General features: G+C 39.4%; 1 protein-coding gene across 13 annotated transcripts in view; it reads left to right on the top strand.

The window, feature by feature from the left end:
- PKNOX2 (PBX/knotted 1 homeobox 2) overlaps positions 1–16961 on the top strand; it is a 1550023-nt gene that overhangs the window by 931073 nt on the left and 601989 nt on the right. For all 13 annotated transcript variants that reach the window (XM_053691420.1, XM_053691421.1, XM_053691419.1 and 10 more), the window contains one exon: positions 10612–10714. In XM_053691420.1, coding sequence (XP_053547395.1) covers positions 10612–10714 — 103 coding nt within the window. The remainder of the gene's footprint in view (positions 1–10611; positions 10715–16961) is intronic.

Below are 16961 nucleotides of genomic sequence, written 5' to 3'. Positions count from 1 at the left end.
TGCGCCTTGTGCGTCTCTACTTCTGCGCATTGGAGAGAGATGAAAAAGGATGAGATGGGGACAGTGACAAGCAGGACACAGACTATGTCACATTTAATGTCTGCTGTGTCAGGTTAACTTGCATCATACTCACTAATACTAATCTACCATGTGATGTACAAATAGATATGTGGCCAGTGGAGCTTATAATATATTTTTGGTTTATGATGCACAAGGAAATAATGTGACTTGGTCACAAGCTGTTTACATGTGACTAAAGCCAGACATCTCCGGGTCACACTCCACATTACAAGTCTTTAATCCCTGGACTGCCAGTGATAGCTTCACAGCATTTATAGTCATATCTGCAGTCAATGGGTTAAAGATAAATCTATTATGGAAGAGTACACACATTAGAATATTTTTTAACAATGTGAGCGATTACAGAGGTTTGCGTATTCGCCAGATGTAAATAGTTAATTTTCTGCTGGAGAAACCAGCACAATGGTGTGTTGGCGCTGGGCAGACTTACTGAGTCTCATACGGTTCTATGGTTTGGTGAAATCTGGATAAAACAACTGTCCCTACTTCTGAATTTTTTATTGTGAAGTTTGTGAGACCAGCACACAGACAGCAAAACCTGTAAAGATGCCATTGCAGATGGTCACACAACTAGTGATCTCTGGAGAGATCCACTTTTGGTATCGCATCTGCCCCTTGACTTGCTTCCCCTGGCATTTGGCTATTTACTTTTTATAATTTATTGTTTATGGATCCCACTCGGCTCTCTTGTTATAACCAGGTTTTATATTGTCAAAATGGTACAGCAGAATGGAGTAGGGATTTGTTTTAATATTTTATTACAATCAAAATTTGTAATTAATTCCTCAGAGAATTGAAAATAAACAGAGCGATATGGTACAAATGGCTTAGCTAATAGTATAAATGCCTCAGGGAATTCCTTGCCCATCTTTAATCAGTATAACTTTTGCTGATGTTGTAAGACACGTCCCCTTGTTTGGTCATTAATATGTCCTTGGTGGTAGAATTATGTCAGTGTAACTGCTGATAACATAGGTGAGCAGATCTTGACTTCCTGCTGCAGACAGGTAGGATCACTTTAACCACAGGGTAATGTGGTCAGTTGCCCGGTCTCAGCCAGCACGTGCACCCACAGTACAACATTTGTTTTTCAGAACCTTGTTCAATCTGCTTTCCTCAGCTAACACATTAGATTCCCTGGGTTGGTTAGAAAGTGGTTCAGATGCTGAGGAACTTGGGCAGAAGCAGGAAAATACATGTAAATTACCCAGCGCTCAAGTACTATAATTGTAATTGAACTACTAGATCTCAAAGGAAACTGTTAATTTTATAGGATCAGAAGAGATAAAAAAAAGTCTTAAAGGGACAGTCTACTCCAGAATTTTTATTATTTAAATAGATAATCCCTTTATTACTCATTCCCTAGTTTTGCATAACCAACACTGTTATATTAATATAACTTAATATGAGGAGAGTCCACAGCTTCATTCCTAAGTTGTGGGAAATACAGAACCTGGCCACCAGGAGGAGGCAAAGACACCCCAGCCAAAGGCTTAAATACCTCCCCCACTTTCCTCACCCCCAGTCATTCTTTGCATTTCGTCACAGGCAGTTGGCAGAGAAGTGTCAGAAGATTTTTGAGTAGTTCCTTAGGAAGGGTATCTGCCCTTCGAGATGGGACTGGAGTTTTAAGTAGTCTTATTAGCCTTTCAGTGAGAGCATTGATGAAAGTTAAGTCTGCAGATGCAGGGAGAATCTTTCTGCGAACCCATCCAGACTCATATTAACAGCTCCTTAAGCAATCAGCGTTGACGAGTTTCGCTGCCTGCTCTCAAGTCCATGTCAGAAGCGCTGCTACAATCTGTCAAACTTAAAGGACCTTGTCACTGTTCCACGACATAGATTTCGGTTACATTGTTTCATTATTTTACACACATGTTAACGATGGAAGACAGGGACCTTTATCTTTATGGAATCAAGGGTTAATATCTCCTGAGGGGGATTATTGAACAGTGGGGTTTAGAAAGATGTTTTGTCACATGAGATTTTTGAAACTATCGACTTTGATGGTCGAGATTGTTGGAGACTTTTAGTGGAAGCTTATAGATTTCTGCTCGGGGTGATAGTTCCCCCGATATTTTCGAGAAAAAGTTTAAGCTTTTGAGCTTAATTTCTTTATTTTTTATTTATTCAGTTGTTCTAGCATTGCTGGAACTTAGGAAGTTTTGTTTTAGCCCTGGAGTGTTCCGGAAGATACGTTGTGTCCTATATGACAGACAGGACCTGTTGTGATACTAGTTAAGTCTTTTCCTTCTTTATACTTAATAGGAGTTTTTTTCTAGATTCTGGTCCAGGTACAGCAGGCCCATCTATCCTAGTTAACAGACTGGACCAGTTTAGGTATTATCTGGGATTTGTGCTTGATACTGGATCATATGGATTTAGTGGTCCTAGAGGCTTCTTTTCTGGGCAATTGTCTTGTCAGAGAAGGGGAAGTTTTTTTAAGTGACCTTTGGAATCATTGTGCCGGTATCTATCGCACTGCGAGAATATATATATCTTCTTCCACTGTTGGTGCATGCCCTAATAGGGGGAGGGTCTTCCCGTCCTAATTGGGTTCTATGATTTTTAAGCAGAGCTTATTAGTTCTTCTTTTCATTGGAGAATGTAAGGTTCTCCCTTTGTTACTAAGAAGGATGCCTTTCCTGTTTCATCCTTTTTGTGCAAATCCAGTTCTTAAGAACAGTATCTTACAGTAATCCTCATTCTGATCCTTCTTGGGATCTGGGGTTTAAGGTGGCAGTATTCTGCTTCTAGATTTTACAGTAGTTCCCGGCTCTTGGCCTTTTTGGGTTTCCTACCTTCACCTGCTAATAGACTTTTAGGGATTTTCCTGTGTCTTTTCGATCCTCTGAGTTTTATCTAGACCTGAGTTGCTGGTGTCGACACCAGGGTGGATCTTAATGTTGTTTTGTCTTAGGGACAGGGATTTTAATCTACCCTGCCTAGCTAGCTGAAGGCTTAGAGTTGAATCCTGCTGTGGCAGCTTTCTTAAAATACTGAGATCTTGCGAATTTACCATTGTGTTATGCCCTCCAGCCCCCTTCTGGTCTTTGTTGATGCAGGGGTGGAGAGTGATAAACACAGCCCAGGCCATAACTTTGGCATGGTGTTGATGATTCTATCTTAACCGACTTACATGGCATACTGGTGGGGGAAATCAATCCAAGTGTTCCGTTCAGATCTCCCTGTTCTGAGAAATTTTTCTCTTAGTTCTCCTGGTGCGGTTTTGTCGCTTCCTTGTCCATAGGGAGAGAGTGTCCTAGGGAGGTCCGTGGGTTGGGAGTTTCCTTCCTATTATTCCTTTGGTTCCTCAGCGAGCATTCTGCTTGGAGGATTTGGTCCTCTGGGTTCATACCAGTTGGAACCTCTCAGTGGAAAAACCTTCTTTTGGAGAAGGAGAGTTCTTCCTGCTAAATGGGGGGGGGTCTTGTGTTTGGTGGTGGGCGGAAGCCCACGTCGGCTCATTGCCTGCGTCCCTCTATATGAGCATACTCTTAAGGATCGGATGTTCCCTACAATAATTCCCTGCTTAAATGTTTGTGTCGAATGGGGAAGCCGATCAAGCTTTCAAGGCATCAGTGTTAGCTCCATCGCTTCTGTAGCAGAAGGTGAGTTTGAACCTAGGTGGGGCTCCGGCCTTTTCATCCTGAAGATGCTAGACATCTAGCATTCCTTTGAAGTTTATTTTTAACCTTCTTCTCTTTCGGCCATGTCACTCTTTCTTGTGGATGGTCGATCCTAGCAGGAGCAGGCGTCAGTAAGACGGTTTGCTCTGTTTATATCTAGAGCTGTGTCACAGTTTAGAGAGCTTCACCTCTATGGACCTTGTTATAGGGATCTGCTGGAGCAGGGTCCTTGTGCTCATCACAATCTGGACTTTCTGAGTCTGACTGCGTGAAATTGGACACTTAGTCTTAGCTAAGAGAGGGTTTTCTGAAAGCATGTTGAAACTCTTGTTCTAGCTCATAAAGCCAGTGTATTGTTGCATGTATTATAAGGGGGTGCAGGACCTACTTATTCTGGTATGTAGAGCAGGGATTCTCCTGGCACAAGGCTAGGTTTTCCATGATCCTTTCCTTTCTCCAGGCTGCTCTGGAGAAGGGCCTTCTGTTAGCTCCCTTAGGGGACAGATTTTGGCCCTATCTGTTTTACTGCTTGAAAGGCTCACAGAAATTCCAGATGTCCAATCTTTTTTTCAGGCTTTGACTAGATCAGGCCTGTGTTTAGATCTAGTGCTCCTCCTTGGAGTTTACATCTTGTTTTAAGTTTTGCAGGAGCCTCCGTTTGGGCATGGAGTTGACATTAAAATGTTCTGTCTTAGAAGGTTCCTTTTTCTACTGGCTATTGCTTCAGCGCACAGAGTTACTGAGATGGCTGCCTTGCAATGTAAAGTCCCTTACCTAGTTTTTCATGCGGCTAAGGCTGTTCTCTCTGGGTTAGGTTTTCTTCCTATGGTTGTTTCAGATCGCAACATCAATTAGGAGATTGTGGTTCCGTCTTTGTGTCCTAATCCTTCTTCTTCGAAGGAGCGGTTATTTCATAACTTGGATGTGATTCGGGCCTTAAAGTTCTATCTTCAGGCAATAAAGGAGTTTTGTCAGACTTCTTCCTTGTTTGTGTCTATTCTGGGAAGCGTAAGGGGCAGGAAGCCTTATCCAATTCCTTGTTTTTTATGAATGAGGAGCATGTTCGTTTAGCTTATGAGTCAGTGGGACACAAGCCTCCTCAGAGGATTAAGGCTCATTCAACTAGAGCTGTGGCTTCATATTGGGTCTTTGAGAATGAGGCCTCTAGGGATCACATTTGTTGGGTGACTACCTGGTCTTCCTTACATATTTTTTCTTTGGCAGAAGCAGCTTTTGGGAGAAAGGGTTCTGCATGCTGTGGTGCCCTCAGAACAGGGTTCACCTATCTTTTTACCCTCCCGTTTTCATTCAGTGTCCTCTAGAGCTTGGGTATATGTTTCCCACAAGTAAGGAATGAAGCCGTGGACTCTCCTCATATTAAGAAGGAAAATATAAATTATGCTTACCAGATAATTTCCTTTCCTTCTTTATGAGGAGAGTCCACGGCCCCCATCCGAATTCTTCGTTGGGCGGACTTAAATTTGGTTTTGTTCTTCTGGCTCCTTTTATACCCTGATATTTCTCCTATTGTTCCTTGTTCCATCGGCAGAATGACTGGGGGATGAGGGAAGTGGGGGAGGTATTCAAGCCTTTGGCTGAGGTGTCTTTGCTTCCTCCTGGTGGCTATGTTCTATATTCCCCACAAGTAAGGAATGAAGCCGTGGACTCTCCTCATACAGAAGGAAAGGAAATTATCTTCTAAGCATAATTTATGTTATTATATCTTTTCATGTGACAACACTGAAGAAATTACACTTAATGTGCAGCCTGTATAACAGTGTAAATTTGCTGTTCGCTCAAAATAACTCAACACACAGCCATTAATGTCTAAACCGTTGGCAACAAAAATGAGTACACCCCTAAGTGGAAATGTCCAAATTTGGCCAAATTAGCCATTTTCCCTCCCTTGTGTCATGTGACTCGTTAGTTCTACAAGGTCTCAGGTGTGAATAGGGAGCAGGTGTGTTAAATTTGGTGTTATCGCTCTCACACTTTCTCATACTGGTCACTGGAAGTTCAACATGGCACCTCATGGCAAAGAACTCTCTGAGGATCTGAAAAAAAAAATGTTGCTCTACATAAAGATGGCCTAGGCTATAAGAAGATTGCCAAGACCCTGAACTGAGCTGCAGCACGGTGGGCAAGAGCATACAGCAGTTTCACAGGACAGGTTCCACTCAGAACAGGCCTCGCCATGGTTGACCAAAGAAGTTAAGTGCACGTGCTCAGCGTCATATCCAGAGGTTGTCTTTGGGAAATAGACGTATGAGTGCTGCCAGCATTGCTGCAGAGGTTGAAGGGGTGAGGGGTTAGCCTGTCAGTGCTCAGACCATACACCGCCCACTGCATCAAATTGGCCTGCATGGCTGTCATCCCAGAAGGAAGCCTCTTCTAAAGATGATGCACAAGAAAGCTGGCAAACAGTTTGCTGAAGACAAGCAGACTAAGAACATGGATTACTGGAACCATGTCCTGTGTTCCGATGAGACCAAGATAAACTTATTTGGTTCAGATGGTGTCAAGCGTGTGTGGCGGCAACCAGGTAAGGAGTACAAAGACAAATGTGTCTTGCCTACAGTCAAGCATGGTGGTGGAAGTTTCATAGTCTGGGCCTGCATCAGTGCTGCCAGCACTGGGGAGCTACAGTTAGTTGAGGGAACCATGAATGCCAACATGTACTGTGACATACTGAAGCAGAGCATGATCTCCTCCCTTTGCAGACTGGGCAGTATTCCAACATAACGACCCCAAACACACATCCAAGATGACCACTGCCTTGCTAAAGAAGCTGAGGGTAAAGGTGATGGACTGGCCAAGCATGTCTCCAGACCTAAACCCTATTGAGCATCTGTGGGGAATCCTCAAACGGAATGTGGGGGAGCACAAGGTCTCTTACATCCACCAGCTCCGTGATTTTGTCATGGAGGAGTGGATGAGGACTCCAGTGGCAACCTGTGAAGCTCTAGTTAACTCCATGCCCAAGAGGGTTAAGGCAGTGCTTGAAAATAATGGTGGCCACACTAAATATTGACACTTTGTGCCCAATTTGAACATTTCCACTTAGGGGTGTTCTCACTTTTGTTTGCAACGGTTTAGACATTAATGGCTGTGTGTTGAGTTATTTTGAGGGAACAGCAAATTTACACTGTTATACAGGTTGCACACTCACTACTTTACATTGTAGCAAAGTCTAATTTCTACAGTGTTGTCACATGAAAAAATATAATACAATATTTACAAAAATGTGAGGGGTGTACTCACTTTTGTTGGATACTGTATATGTCTATATATGTATACATATGTATCTGTGTTTATATGTGTTTTTCTGTATATTTACTGTATTTCACATTCCAATGTTCTTCATTTACAGGATAATGTACTTTTTATTGTAAATACATATTTATATATATATATATATATACATATATATATATATATATATATATAAAACTATACCTATATATCTATACCTATATCTTTATAATTTGTAGTATATAAATTTTTTATAATTAAAAAAAAAAAGTATTAATATTTTATATGTAATATTTCAATAACGCGCCTTAAGAATATTACGTTTTCATGTGCTCTAACCCAACCTCGTTAAGACCTAAATCAAACATAGAAATGTAAAATATGCATAACGTGCATCTTGTTTGTTGATTAAGATCTTAACGTGGTCAGGTTTGCGCACATGTAAACTTAGTATTCTTAAGTCGCGTTATTGAAATATAAAATATAAAATAATAAAAATTGTTAAAAATGTATTTGTTTCTAGTTGGTGTATATCTTGCAAAATAGGCGGCACAGTGTCACTCAGGGAATAGGAAGCTGTCCAGGTGTTTTGCTTATCAGTCTTTTCAACTGTGTATACCTCCTAAAAGAAAAGGATTCCCAATAGTGCAGTAAATTCACAACCACCGTAATCACAAATAGTATACTCACAGAGTTAAAGTGAAGAATACGCGTTTATTTAAGCATCAACCCAACATCCATTTGGTACAGCTTACAAAATTAATGAAAAGTTGAATTAAAAGCTCTACGCATTTCAGTTATGCAAAGCCTTTTTCAAGAGCACATAAAAACAATATGTAACAAGCATACACGGTTGAAAAGACTGATAAGTATTAGATGATGTATAAAGCGCCTGAAAGGCTAGGTAATATATAAGTCACTGGTCTGACCAAATATATATTTTAAATTAGATGTTCATGATGAAAATTAAAATATCAAAATATTAATTTAATACAACAAAATACAGTAGTATAAAAACAATAAATATAAACAGTGGTACAATGTGGATGCGAAATCCCAGGCCAAAAATACATAAAATCCAAGATCCAATAAATATCCAAATAATGTCCAACAAATAAAAGTGTCCAGAAGCCAAGTGTCCAAATTCTGTATCAAAAAAGTCACTGAAATAAAATCTTTTAATCCAAAATGGTGGTGATGATAGTGCTGATGTAGTGAGGTGAAAAATTGTGAAAAAATGTGAATGAAAATATAAAAATATAATATATATATATATATATATATATATATATATATATATATATATATAATGTAAAAAAACAGCTAAAAAATTAGTGAAAAAATTGATAGTAAAAGCAAAAAATCCTCCAAATGTGATCCTAGTAGTGTTCGTGTCTTTGAAGTTTAGTGTTGAAATGTCCTATAAAAAATATAAAACAACATAGTGTAGACCATACAGATTAAAATGGAATTATTGAAAATCTGCTTACCCACTGTCGACGCGTTTCGGCCCCTGCAAGGCCTTTCTCAAGACATCCATTTGATTAACACAAATGGCCTTATATAGGGTAAGCAATAAAACATATTTTGGCGCCAAAACCATCACTTTTTGGACCACCCACTTCCTGTTTGTGGTGTATTATGGGTAAAAACCTTAAAGGGACAGTTTACTCAAAACTTTTCTCCCCTTTAATTTGTTCCCAATGATCCACTTTACCTGCTGGAGAGTATTAAATTGTTTACAAGTAGCTCCTTTACCCTTATATTGGCATTTGAAATAGTTGTTTTAGCATGTGGTATCCCCACCTATTCTGAAAGTTTGTGGCCGCAGGTCCAAGCTATAGATATTCTTTGTAAACACAGCCAGCAGAAGAAATTACACTCCCAGTGAGATATAGCAGAGATAAGGTAATACAATGATGATTTTCCATTGTTCTCTCCAAGTACTGGTGATTGTTTTATGGACAGATATAAGATAAAGAAGCAGGTATATGTACACAATGTGATAAAGTAATGAGATCTGATTATACCTACAAGCTCAACCCATTTTATTAGGTTGTGGCTTCAAAACACAAAATCTGAGCTTTAAAATACACAAATAAACCTTAAAAAGATAATTTTCATACATTTTTTACCCTGCAGTTGGTAAAAAAAGCAATTGTAAACACATTAAGGGAAAAACTATTTTTCAGTATACTGTCCCTTTAAATATATGAAAAAGCCTTTAAAAAAACTGAAGAAATGGAGAGACTATTTTTTATTAGTATAGCTGTATGTAATCTATTGTTAAAAATATATTAAATGTCTGTTTTGAGTCTAAAACGTTAATGTTATGGCTGTATTATACTGATGACATCACTTCCGGTTTCGTTAATACCGGAAGTGTGCCAACCAGAGGTAATGAAAATGAAGATTAAGATAAATGTTGACAAGCCGATTTAGCCGTTACTATCAACCGGAAGTGTCATTATAACGTTACTTCCGGTTTCAGCTGTCTGATGTATAACCTTAATGGATATGTGAGAAATCATATTGGGAGCTGTTTGTAGGCTACCATTATATATTATCCAGTTGGTTATGTTTCAATAACGGGTTCAGATGTTTATTGAACCAGAAGTTGAAGAAGCCGCCAAACCGGATGTTATCAAAATTTGCCAAACCGGATGTTTAAAAACGTCACTTCCGGTTACGGCTGAATCATAAATAGACTGATTGTATCATTGTACCACTGTTTATATTTATTGTTTTTATTCTACTGTATTTTGTTGTATTAAATTAATATTTTAATATTTTAATTTTCATCATGAACATCTAATTTAAAATATATATTTGGTCAGACCAGTGACTTATATATTTCCCAGCCTTTCAGGCGCTTTATACATTATCTAATATTTATCAGTCTATTCTGAGGCCAGATAGGAGGCCTCGCGTATAAAGCTAGAAGGTAAACACCCGTGGCGCTTAATCTAATCTTTGTTACTTCGAAAAGACTGATAAGCAAGACACCTTGACAGCTTCCTATTACCTGAGTTACACGGCGCCACCTGTTTTGCAAAACATATTCTAGTATTCAGCTTGGGAGAAATGTTGCTGGTTGCGACAACTTGAAAAGGAAGTGTTCTAACAGTAGTTTTTACTTTGCTGCTAAATGTTTCTAGTTGGTGGCAGTTCTAGTTTTCACCTCTTTACTTTATTATCTTTCTTCTTCCTCCTATCTTTGACTATACGTAATACTGGGAGGGTCAAAGAAGTAGGAGGAATACTTAAAGCTCTGGTGTAGGGTGTCTTTGTCTCCTCCTGGTGGCCAGGTGACGAATTCCCAATAATAAGGATTTGTGGGCTCTCACCACCAAGAAAATAATTTATTAGGTAAGAATAATTATGTTTTTATGCTGCAGACAACACAATGTTCCTGCTGTGTACCTGAGGATTTGGCATAAAAAACACAAGGTTTTGTGGGGCGTAAATAATAAAACAAATCAGGTGTGTTTGGTTTTTAAACATTTTGGTCCAAGTTTTTATAGCAGATTATACTGTATGTTGCCTTAAACGTATTCCATAGCACATTTGTTTATTAATAATAATAATAATAATAATATCTTTAAAACTAGTTTGTTTAAAACTGTTTATTTTTACTTGTCATTCTTAGGAGATTTGGGTTATTTATCGAAAGCTCAACTAAATCATCTGATTTACGTGACGGAGAGAATAAAAGCACATCAGATCTGCTGCTTACAGCGTCACTCAGCACGGTAAGGGACGGATAAATTAGATCAAATTATGCAATTCAGAAAAAAAACAATACAGAGACGATGCTCCAAGTCAGAGAACCTATTAGATTTGTAGTTTATTGAAACGGCTGACTTAAGCAACATTATCAATAAAATGAACACAGTGTCTGAACTTAAGAATCTAGGGCTGAAAATCTGACTTGCTTGTGTACAATACAGCTCAAGGGTGCATTAATAGTATCATGGCTATATATATTTAGTAAGTTCTAAATCTCACATCTCTTGGGATTTCTGCAATTTAAATAATTGTGGTGCTTTTTGGTCTTAAGCTTAAAGGGTCATGGAGCATGAATTATAATATAAAATACATGTAGTAAAAACAATTTACAAAACTATTTACTATTTTTTTTATTTAGATTTTTTTTGCTGTAAAATATCATCATCTTTCCTTAAAGGTACATTCTAGACTAGATTTTTCTTTGCATAAATGTTTTGTAGATGATCCATTTATATAGCCCATATTTTTTTTTTTTTTTTAGTATAGTTTTGCTTATTTTTTAATAGCATTGCTCTGATTTTCAGACTCCTAACCAAGCCCCTCAAAGTTTTTGAAGAATACTGATGTATACCTTCTCCAGCCTGCTCCTGTTTGTGTAAAGGGTCTTTTCATATGCAGAGGAAGGGGGAGGGGGGTGTCTACTATTTCTGCTATACAGCCACTTTCAGTGGTGGGTGTTCGAAACAAAATTTTTCAACAGTGCTAAACTGGGAGCTTCTAAGTAAGTTTTTAAACGGTGTTATACTGGATTTTTATATCGGTATCTGTGGATATTATTCTTAATAGTAGTGTTTTTTACATGTAGTTATTTGAAAATTGGTGTATACTGTCCCTTTAAACTGAATTCTGTAACTGTTATGTCCTGGTGCTAGGGCAATTGCAAACTAGGTTTCAAAATAGTACTGAAAAAGGGAAACTTGCACATAAGAATGCAGAATAATAATAACAGTGTTTGTTATGAACTTCTTGCAATAACACAAATCAGTCTTGTAAAGCAAAGCAGTGATTAAACTATAATTGCATTACTTATCTTCTGGTTTCGAATAAGACATTGATATCAGTGTATAGGTGTGTCTAATGTTATGTCAATCATATTATTTCATTTAGCGAGTGTGTAGCAAGAAATAAGAGTGTCCACATAACAATCGAATATCCCCACACTAGTGCAGTAGAACTATCTCCTTTGGAATGTGACATCCCACTCTTCCTTCCTCATTATTATATATATATATATATATATATATATATATATATATATATATATATACTTTTAATATTATAAACTGCAGCGTATGAAGTAGCCAAGTGGCAACAGTTTAATATATTCTAATATTATATCATTTTCTGCTATCCAAAGCACAAATTAATTGCATAATTTAACTTAAATGTATTTAAATGTATTTAATGACAATTTGTGCAATAAAAATGTATCATTAATTTTAGCTGGGTGGGCATTAAAATCAGCCGGGTGGTGCACCCGCTAAAAAGGTCCTGGGGAGAGAACTGAACTCCTCTACCATCTCAAAGTGTTTTATGTCCCTTTAACTGTTTGATTATTATTTGTCCATGAAGTCATGGAAAGTTTCCAGTCTCTTACAGTCACCTAGGCTTTGTTTAAAATGCTGCTGAGCATGTAAACCAGCTATATACTAGATAGTGATTGCTTAGAGCAGTTCACAGCTACATTTACAGCTCACCATAGTTTATATGTTATATATAGGTCAGTCCTGTCATCAGAAGCATTGGCCTGTGTGATGTCAGTAAGCCGTAATGCTGATTGTGTAATAAAGTAGCCCATTGTGTAGCGCCTATAAATAAAATATAATAATCATCGTCTTCTGCATAGGTAATATATATATATAATATGAAGACACTTATTGGATGTATAAATCTAGTTTATGATGGCCCAGATAACCCTCTTCTCTCTACTACAAGCGATCATCATTTTTTTTTAGTCTATTAATGTGATTTATGTGCTCAGTATTTCATGATGATGCTGCACACAATGTGTCATCAGTTCAGCAGATGCAACTATTGTCTTAGTTTTATTGAATAAGAGCAGGTAAAGGAGAGACGGAATCTGTTCCTTCTGCATATTCTCTGTCACCCCATTAAAGCTCCTGTCCCCTGTATGTGCTCAGTAATGCTTCTGTATGTGCTCAGTAATGCTTCTGTATGTGCTCAGTAATGCCCCTGTATGTGCTCAGTAATGCTTCTGTATGTGCTCAGTAATGCCTCTGTATGTGCTCAGTAATGCTTCTGTATGTGCTCAGTAATGCCTCTGTATGTGCTCAGTAATGCTTCTGTATGTGCTCAGTAATGCTTCTGTATGTGCTCAGTAATGCTTCTGTATGTGCTCAGTAATGCCTCTGTATGTGCTCAGTAATGCTTCTGTATGTGCTCAGTAATGCCTCTGTATGTGCTCAGTAATGCTTCTGTATGTGCTCAGTAATGCCTCTGTATGTGCTCAGTAATGCCCCTGTATGTGCTCAGTAATGCTTCTGTATGTGCTCAGTAATGCTTCTGTATGTGCTCAGTAATGCCTCTGTATGTGCTCAGTAATGCCCCTGTATGTGCTCAGTAATGCCCCTGTATGTGCTCAGTAATGCCCTTGTATGTGCTCAGTAATGCCCCTCTATGTGCTCAGTAATGCCCCTGTATGTGCTCAGTAATGCCCCTGTATGTGCTCAGTAATGCCCCTGTATGTGCTCAGTAATGCCCCTGTATGTGCTCAGTAATGCCTCTGTATGTGCTCAGTAATGCCCCTGTATGTGCTCAGTAATGCCTCTGTATGTGCTCAGTAATGCCCCTGTATGTGCTCAGTAATGTTTCTGTATGTGCTCAGTAATGCCCCTGTATGTGCTCAGTAATGCTTCTGTATGTGCTCAGTAATGCCCCTGTATGTGCTCAGTAATGCTTCTGTATGTGCTCAGTAATGCCTCTGTATGTGCTCAGTAATGCCCCTGTATGTGCTCAGTAATGCCCCTCTATGTGCTCAGTAATGCCCCTCTATGTGCTCAGTAATGCTTCTGTATGTGCTCAGTAATGCTTCTGTATGTGCTCAGTAATGCCTCTGTATGTGCTCAGTAATGCCTCTGTATGTGCTCAGTAATGCTTCTGTATGTGCTCAGTAATGCTTCTGTATGTGCTCAGTAATGCCTCTGTATGTGCTCAGTAATGCTTCTGTATGTGCTCAGTAATGCCTCTGTATGTGCTCAGTAATGCTTCTGTATGTGCTCAGTAATGCCTCTGTATGTGCTCAGTAATGCCCCTGTATGTGCTCAGTAATGCTTCTGTATGTGCTCAGTAATGCTTCTGTATGTGCTCAGTAATGCCTCTGTATGTGCTCAGTAATGCTTCTGTATGTGCTCAGTAATGCCTCTGTATGTGCTCAGTAATGCCCCTGTATGTGCTCAGTAATGCCCCTCTATGTGCTCAGTAATGCCCCTGTATGTACTCAGTAATGCCCCTGTATGTGCTCAGTAATGCCCCTGTATGTGGTCAGTAATGCCCCTGTATGTGCTCAGTAATGCCTCTGTATGTGCTCAGTAATGCCTCTGTATGTGCTCAGTAATGCCCCTCTATGTGCTCAGTAATGCCTCTGTATGTGCTCAGTAATGCCTCTGTATGTGCTCAGTAATGCCTCTGTATGTGCTCAGTAATGCTTCTGTATGTGCTCAGTAATGCCTCTGTATGTGCTCAGTAATGCCTCTGTATGTGCTCAGTAATGCCTCTGTATGTGCTCAGTAATGTATGTGCTCAGTAATGCCTCTGTATGTGCTCAGTAATGTATGTGCTCAGTAATGCCCCTGTATGTGCTCAGTAATGCCCCTGTATGTGCTCAGTAATGCCCCTGTATGTGCTCAGTAATGCCTCTGTATGTGCTCAGTAATGCCCCTGTATGTGCTTAGTAATGTTTCTGTATGTGCTCAGTAATGCCCCTGTATGTGCTTAGTAATGCCCCTGTATGTGCTTAGTAATGCCTCTGTATGTGCTCAGTAATGCTTCTATATGTGCTCAGTAGTGCCCCGTAAGTAATGCTTCTGTATGTGCTTAGTAATGCTTCTGTATGTGCTCAGTAATGCCCCTGTATGTGCTTAGTAATGCTTCTGTATGTGCTCAGTAATACCCCTGTATGTGCTCAGTAATGCCCCTGTATGTGCTCAGTAATACCCCTGTATGTGCTCAGTAATGCTTCTGTATGTGCTCAGTAATACCCCTGTATGTGCTCAGTAATACCCCTGTATGTGCTCAGTAATACCCCTGTATGTGCTCAGTAATGCTTCTGTATGTGCTCAGTAATGCCCCTGTATGTGCTCAGTAATGCCCCTGTATGTGCTCAGTAATACCCCTGTATGTGCTCAGTAATGCTTCTGTATGTGCTCAGTAATGCTTCTGTATGTGCTCTGTAATGCCCCTGTATGTGCTCAGTAATGCCTCTGTATGTGCTCTGTAATGCCCCTGTATGTGCTCAGTAATGCCCCTGTATGTGCTCAGTAATACCCCTGTATGTGCTCAGTAATACCCCTGTATGTGCTCAGTAATGCTTCTGTATGTGCTTAGTAATGCTTCTGTATGTGCTCAGTAGTGCCCCGTATGTGCTCAGTAATGCCCCTGTATGTGCTAAGTAATGCTTCTGTATGTGCTCAGTAATGCCCCTGTATGTGCTCAGTAATGCCCCTGTATGTGCTCAGTAATGCTTCTGTATGTGCTTAGTAATGCTTCTGTATGTGCTCAGTAATGCCCCTGTATGTGCTCAGTAATGCCCCTGTATGTGCTCAGTAATGCTTCTGTATGTGCTCAGTAATGCTTCTGTATGTGCTCAGTAATGCCTCTGTATGTGCTCAGTAATGCTTCTGTATGTGCTCAGTAATGCTTCTGTATGTGCTCAGTAATGCCCCTGTATGTGCTCAGTAATACCCCTGTATGTGCTCAGTAATGCTTCTGTATGTGCTCAGTAATGCCTCTGTATGTGCTCAGTAATGCTTCTGTATGTGCTCAGTAATGCCTCTGTATGTGCTCAGTAATGCTTCTGTATGTGCTCAGTAATGCCCCTGTACAGGGCCCTCTTTAACACAGGGCAAAAGGGGCAGCTGCCCAGGGCCCAGTCTTTGTTGTGGGGCCCAAGAGTCCTAAAAAAAAAAGAATTTTTTTTTTTTTGGTTCATGCCAGACTGATGATGTGACATGGGGAACACACACAGTCAGTCCTAATACTGTCACAGTCAAAAGTTCTCTGCTTATATTTATTTGTGAGAAACTGTGCCAGGCCGTGCCGGTGTCATGTGACATGCCAAGCTAGTGCCATGTACTGTTTTAGATGTGCACTGTGCAGCACTGAATGCTAAGCCCAAATTCGGCATCCAGCCAATCATACTGCATAAGAAAAGGTCCTGCTGGGGTTACCACTGTTACCAGGTAACTGCTCTGGTGGTAGGGATTGTTCTGGGTAGGGCTGACTATAGGCGAACTAACACCCTCTAGTGGTGAAAAACTGTTAAAATGCATTCTGAAAAAAGGTGGCCTTCAAGGTCTAAGAAATTGGCATATGGACCTCCTAGGTTAAGCTTTCAACTAAGAATACCAAGAGAACAAAGCAAAATTGGTGATAAAAGTAAATTGGAAAATTGTTTAAAATTACATGCTCTATCTGAATCATGAAAGTTTATTTTGGCCTAGACTGTCCCTTTAAGGGCCTCCAAACAGGCACTTTTAAGGGCCCTTGGTAGTTTGAGGGTTTGTATACTGTTAAAGGGACAGTCAACACCATAATTTGTGTTGTGTAAAAAGAAAGATAATCCCTTTATTACCCATTCCCCAGTTTTGCATATCCAACACAGTTATAATAATACATGTTTTACCTCTGTAATTATCTTGTATCTAAGCCTCTGCTGACTGCCCCCTTATTTCAGTTCTTTTGACAGACATGCAGTTTAGCCAATCAGTGCTCACTCCTAGGTCACTTTACGTACATGAGCTCAATATTATCTATATGAAACATGTGAACTAATGCCCTCTAGTGGTCAAAATGAATTCAGATTAGATGCAGTCTTCAAGGTCTAACACATTAGCATATAAACCTCCTAGGTTTAGCTTTCAACTAAGAATACCAAGAGAACAAAGCAAAATTGGTGATAAAAATAAATTGGGAGGTTGTTTAAAATTGCATGCCCTATTTAAATCATGAAAGTTTTTTTTGGACTTGACCTTC

This window comes from Bombina bombina, chromosome 8 (genome assembly GCF_027579735.1).
Source record: "Bombina bombina isolate aBomBom1 chromosome 8, aBomBom1.pri, whole genome shotgun sequence".
Lineage (NCBI taxonomy): Eukaryota > Metazoa > Chordata > Amphibia > Anura > Bombinatoridae > Bombina > Bombina bombina.
This window is presented reverse-complemented; position numbering and strand designations above follow the sequence as displayed.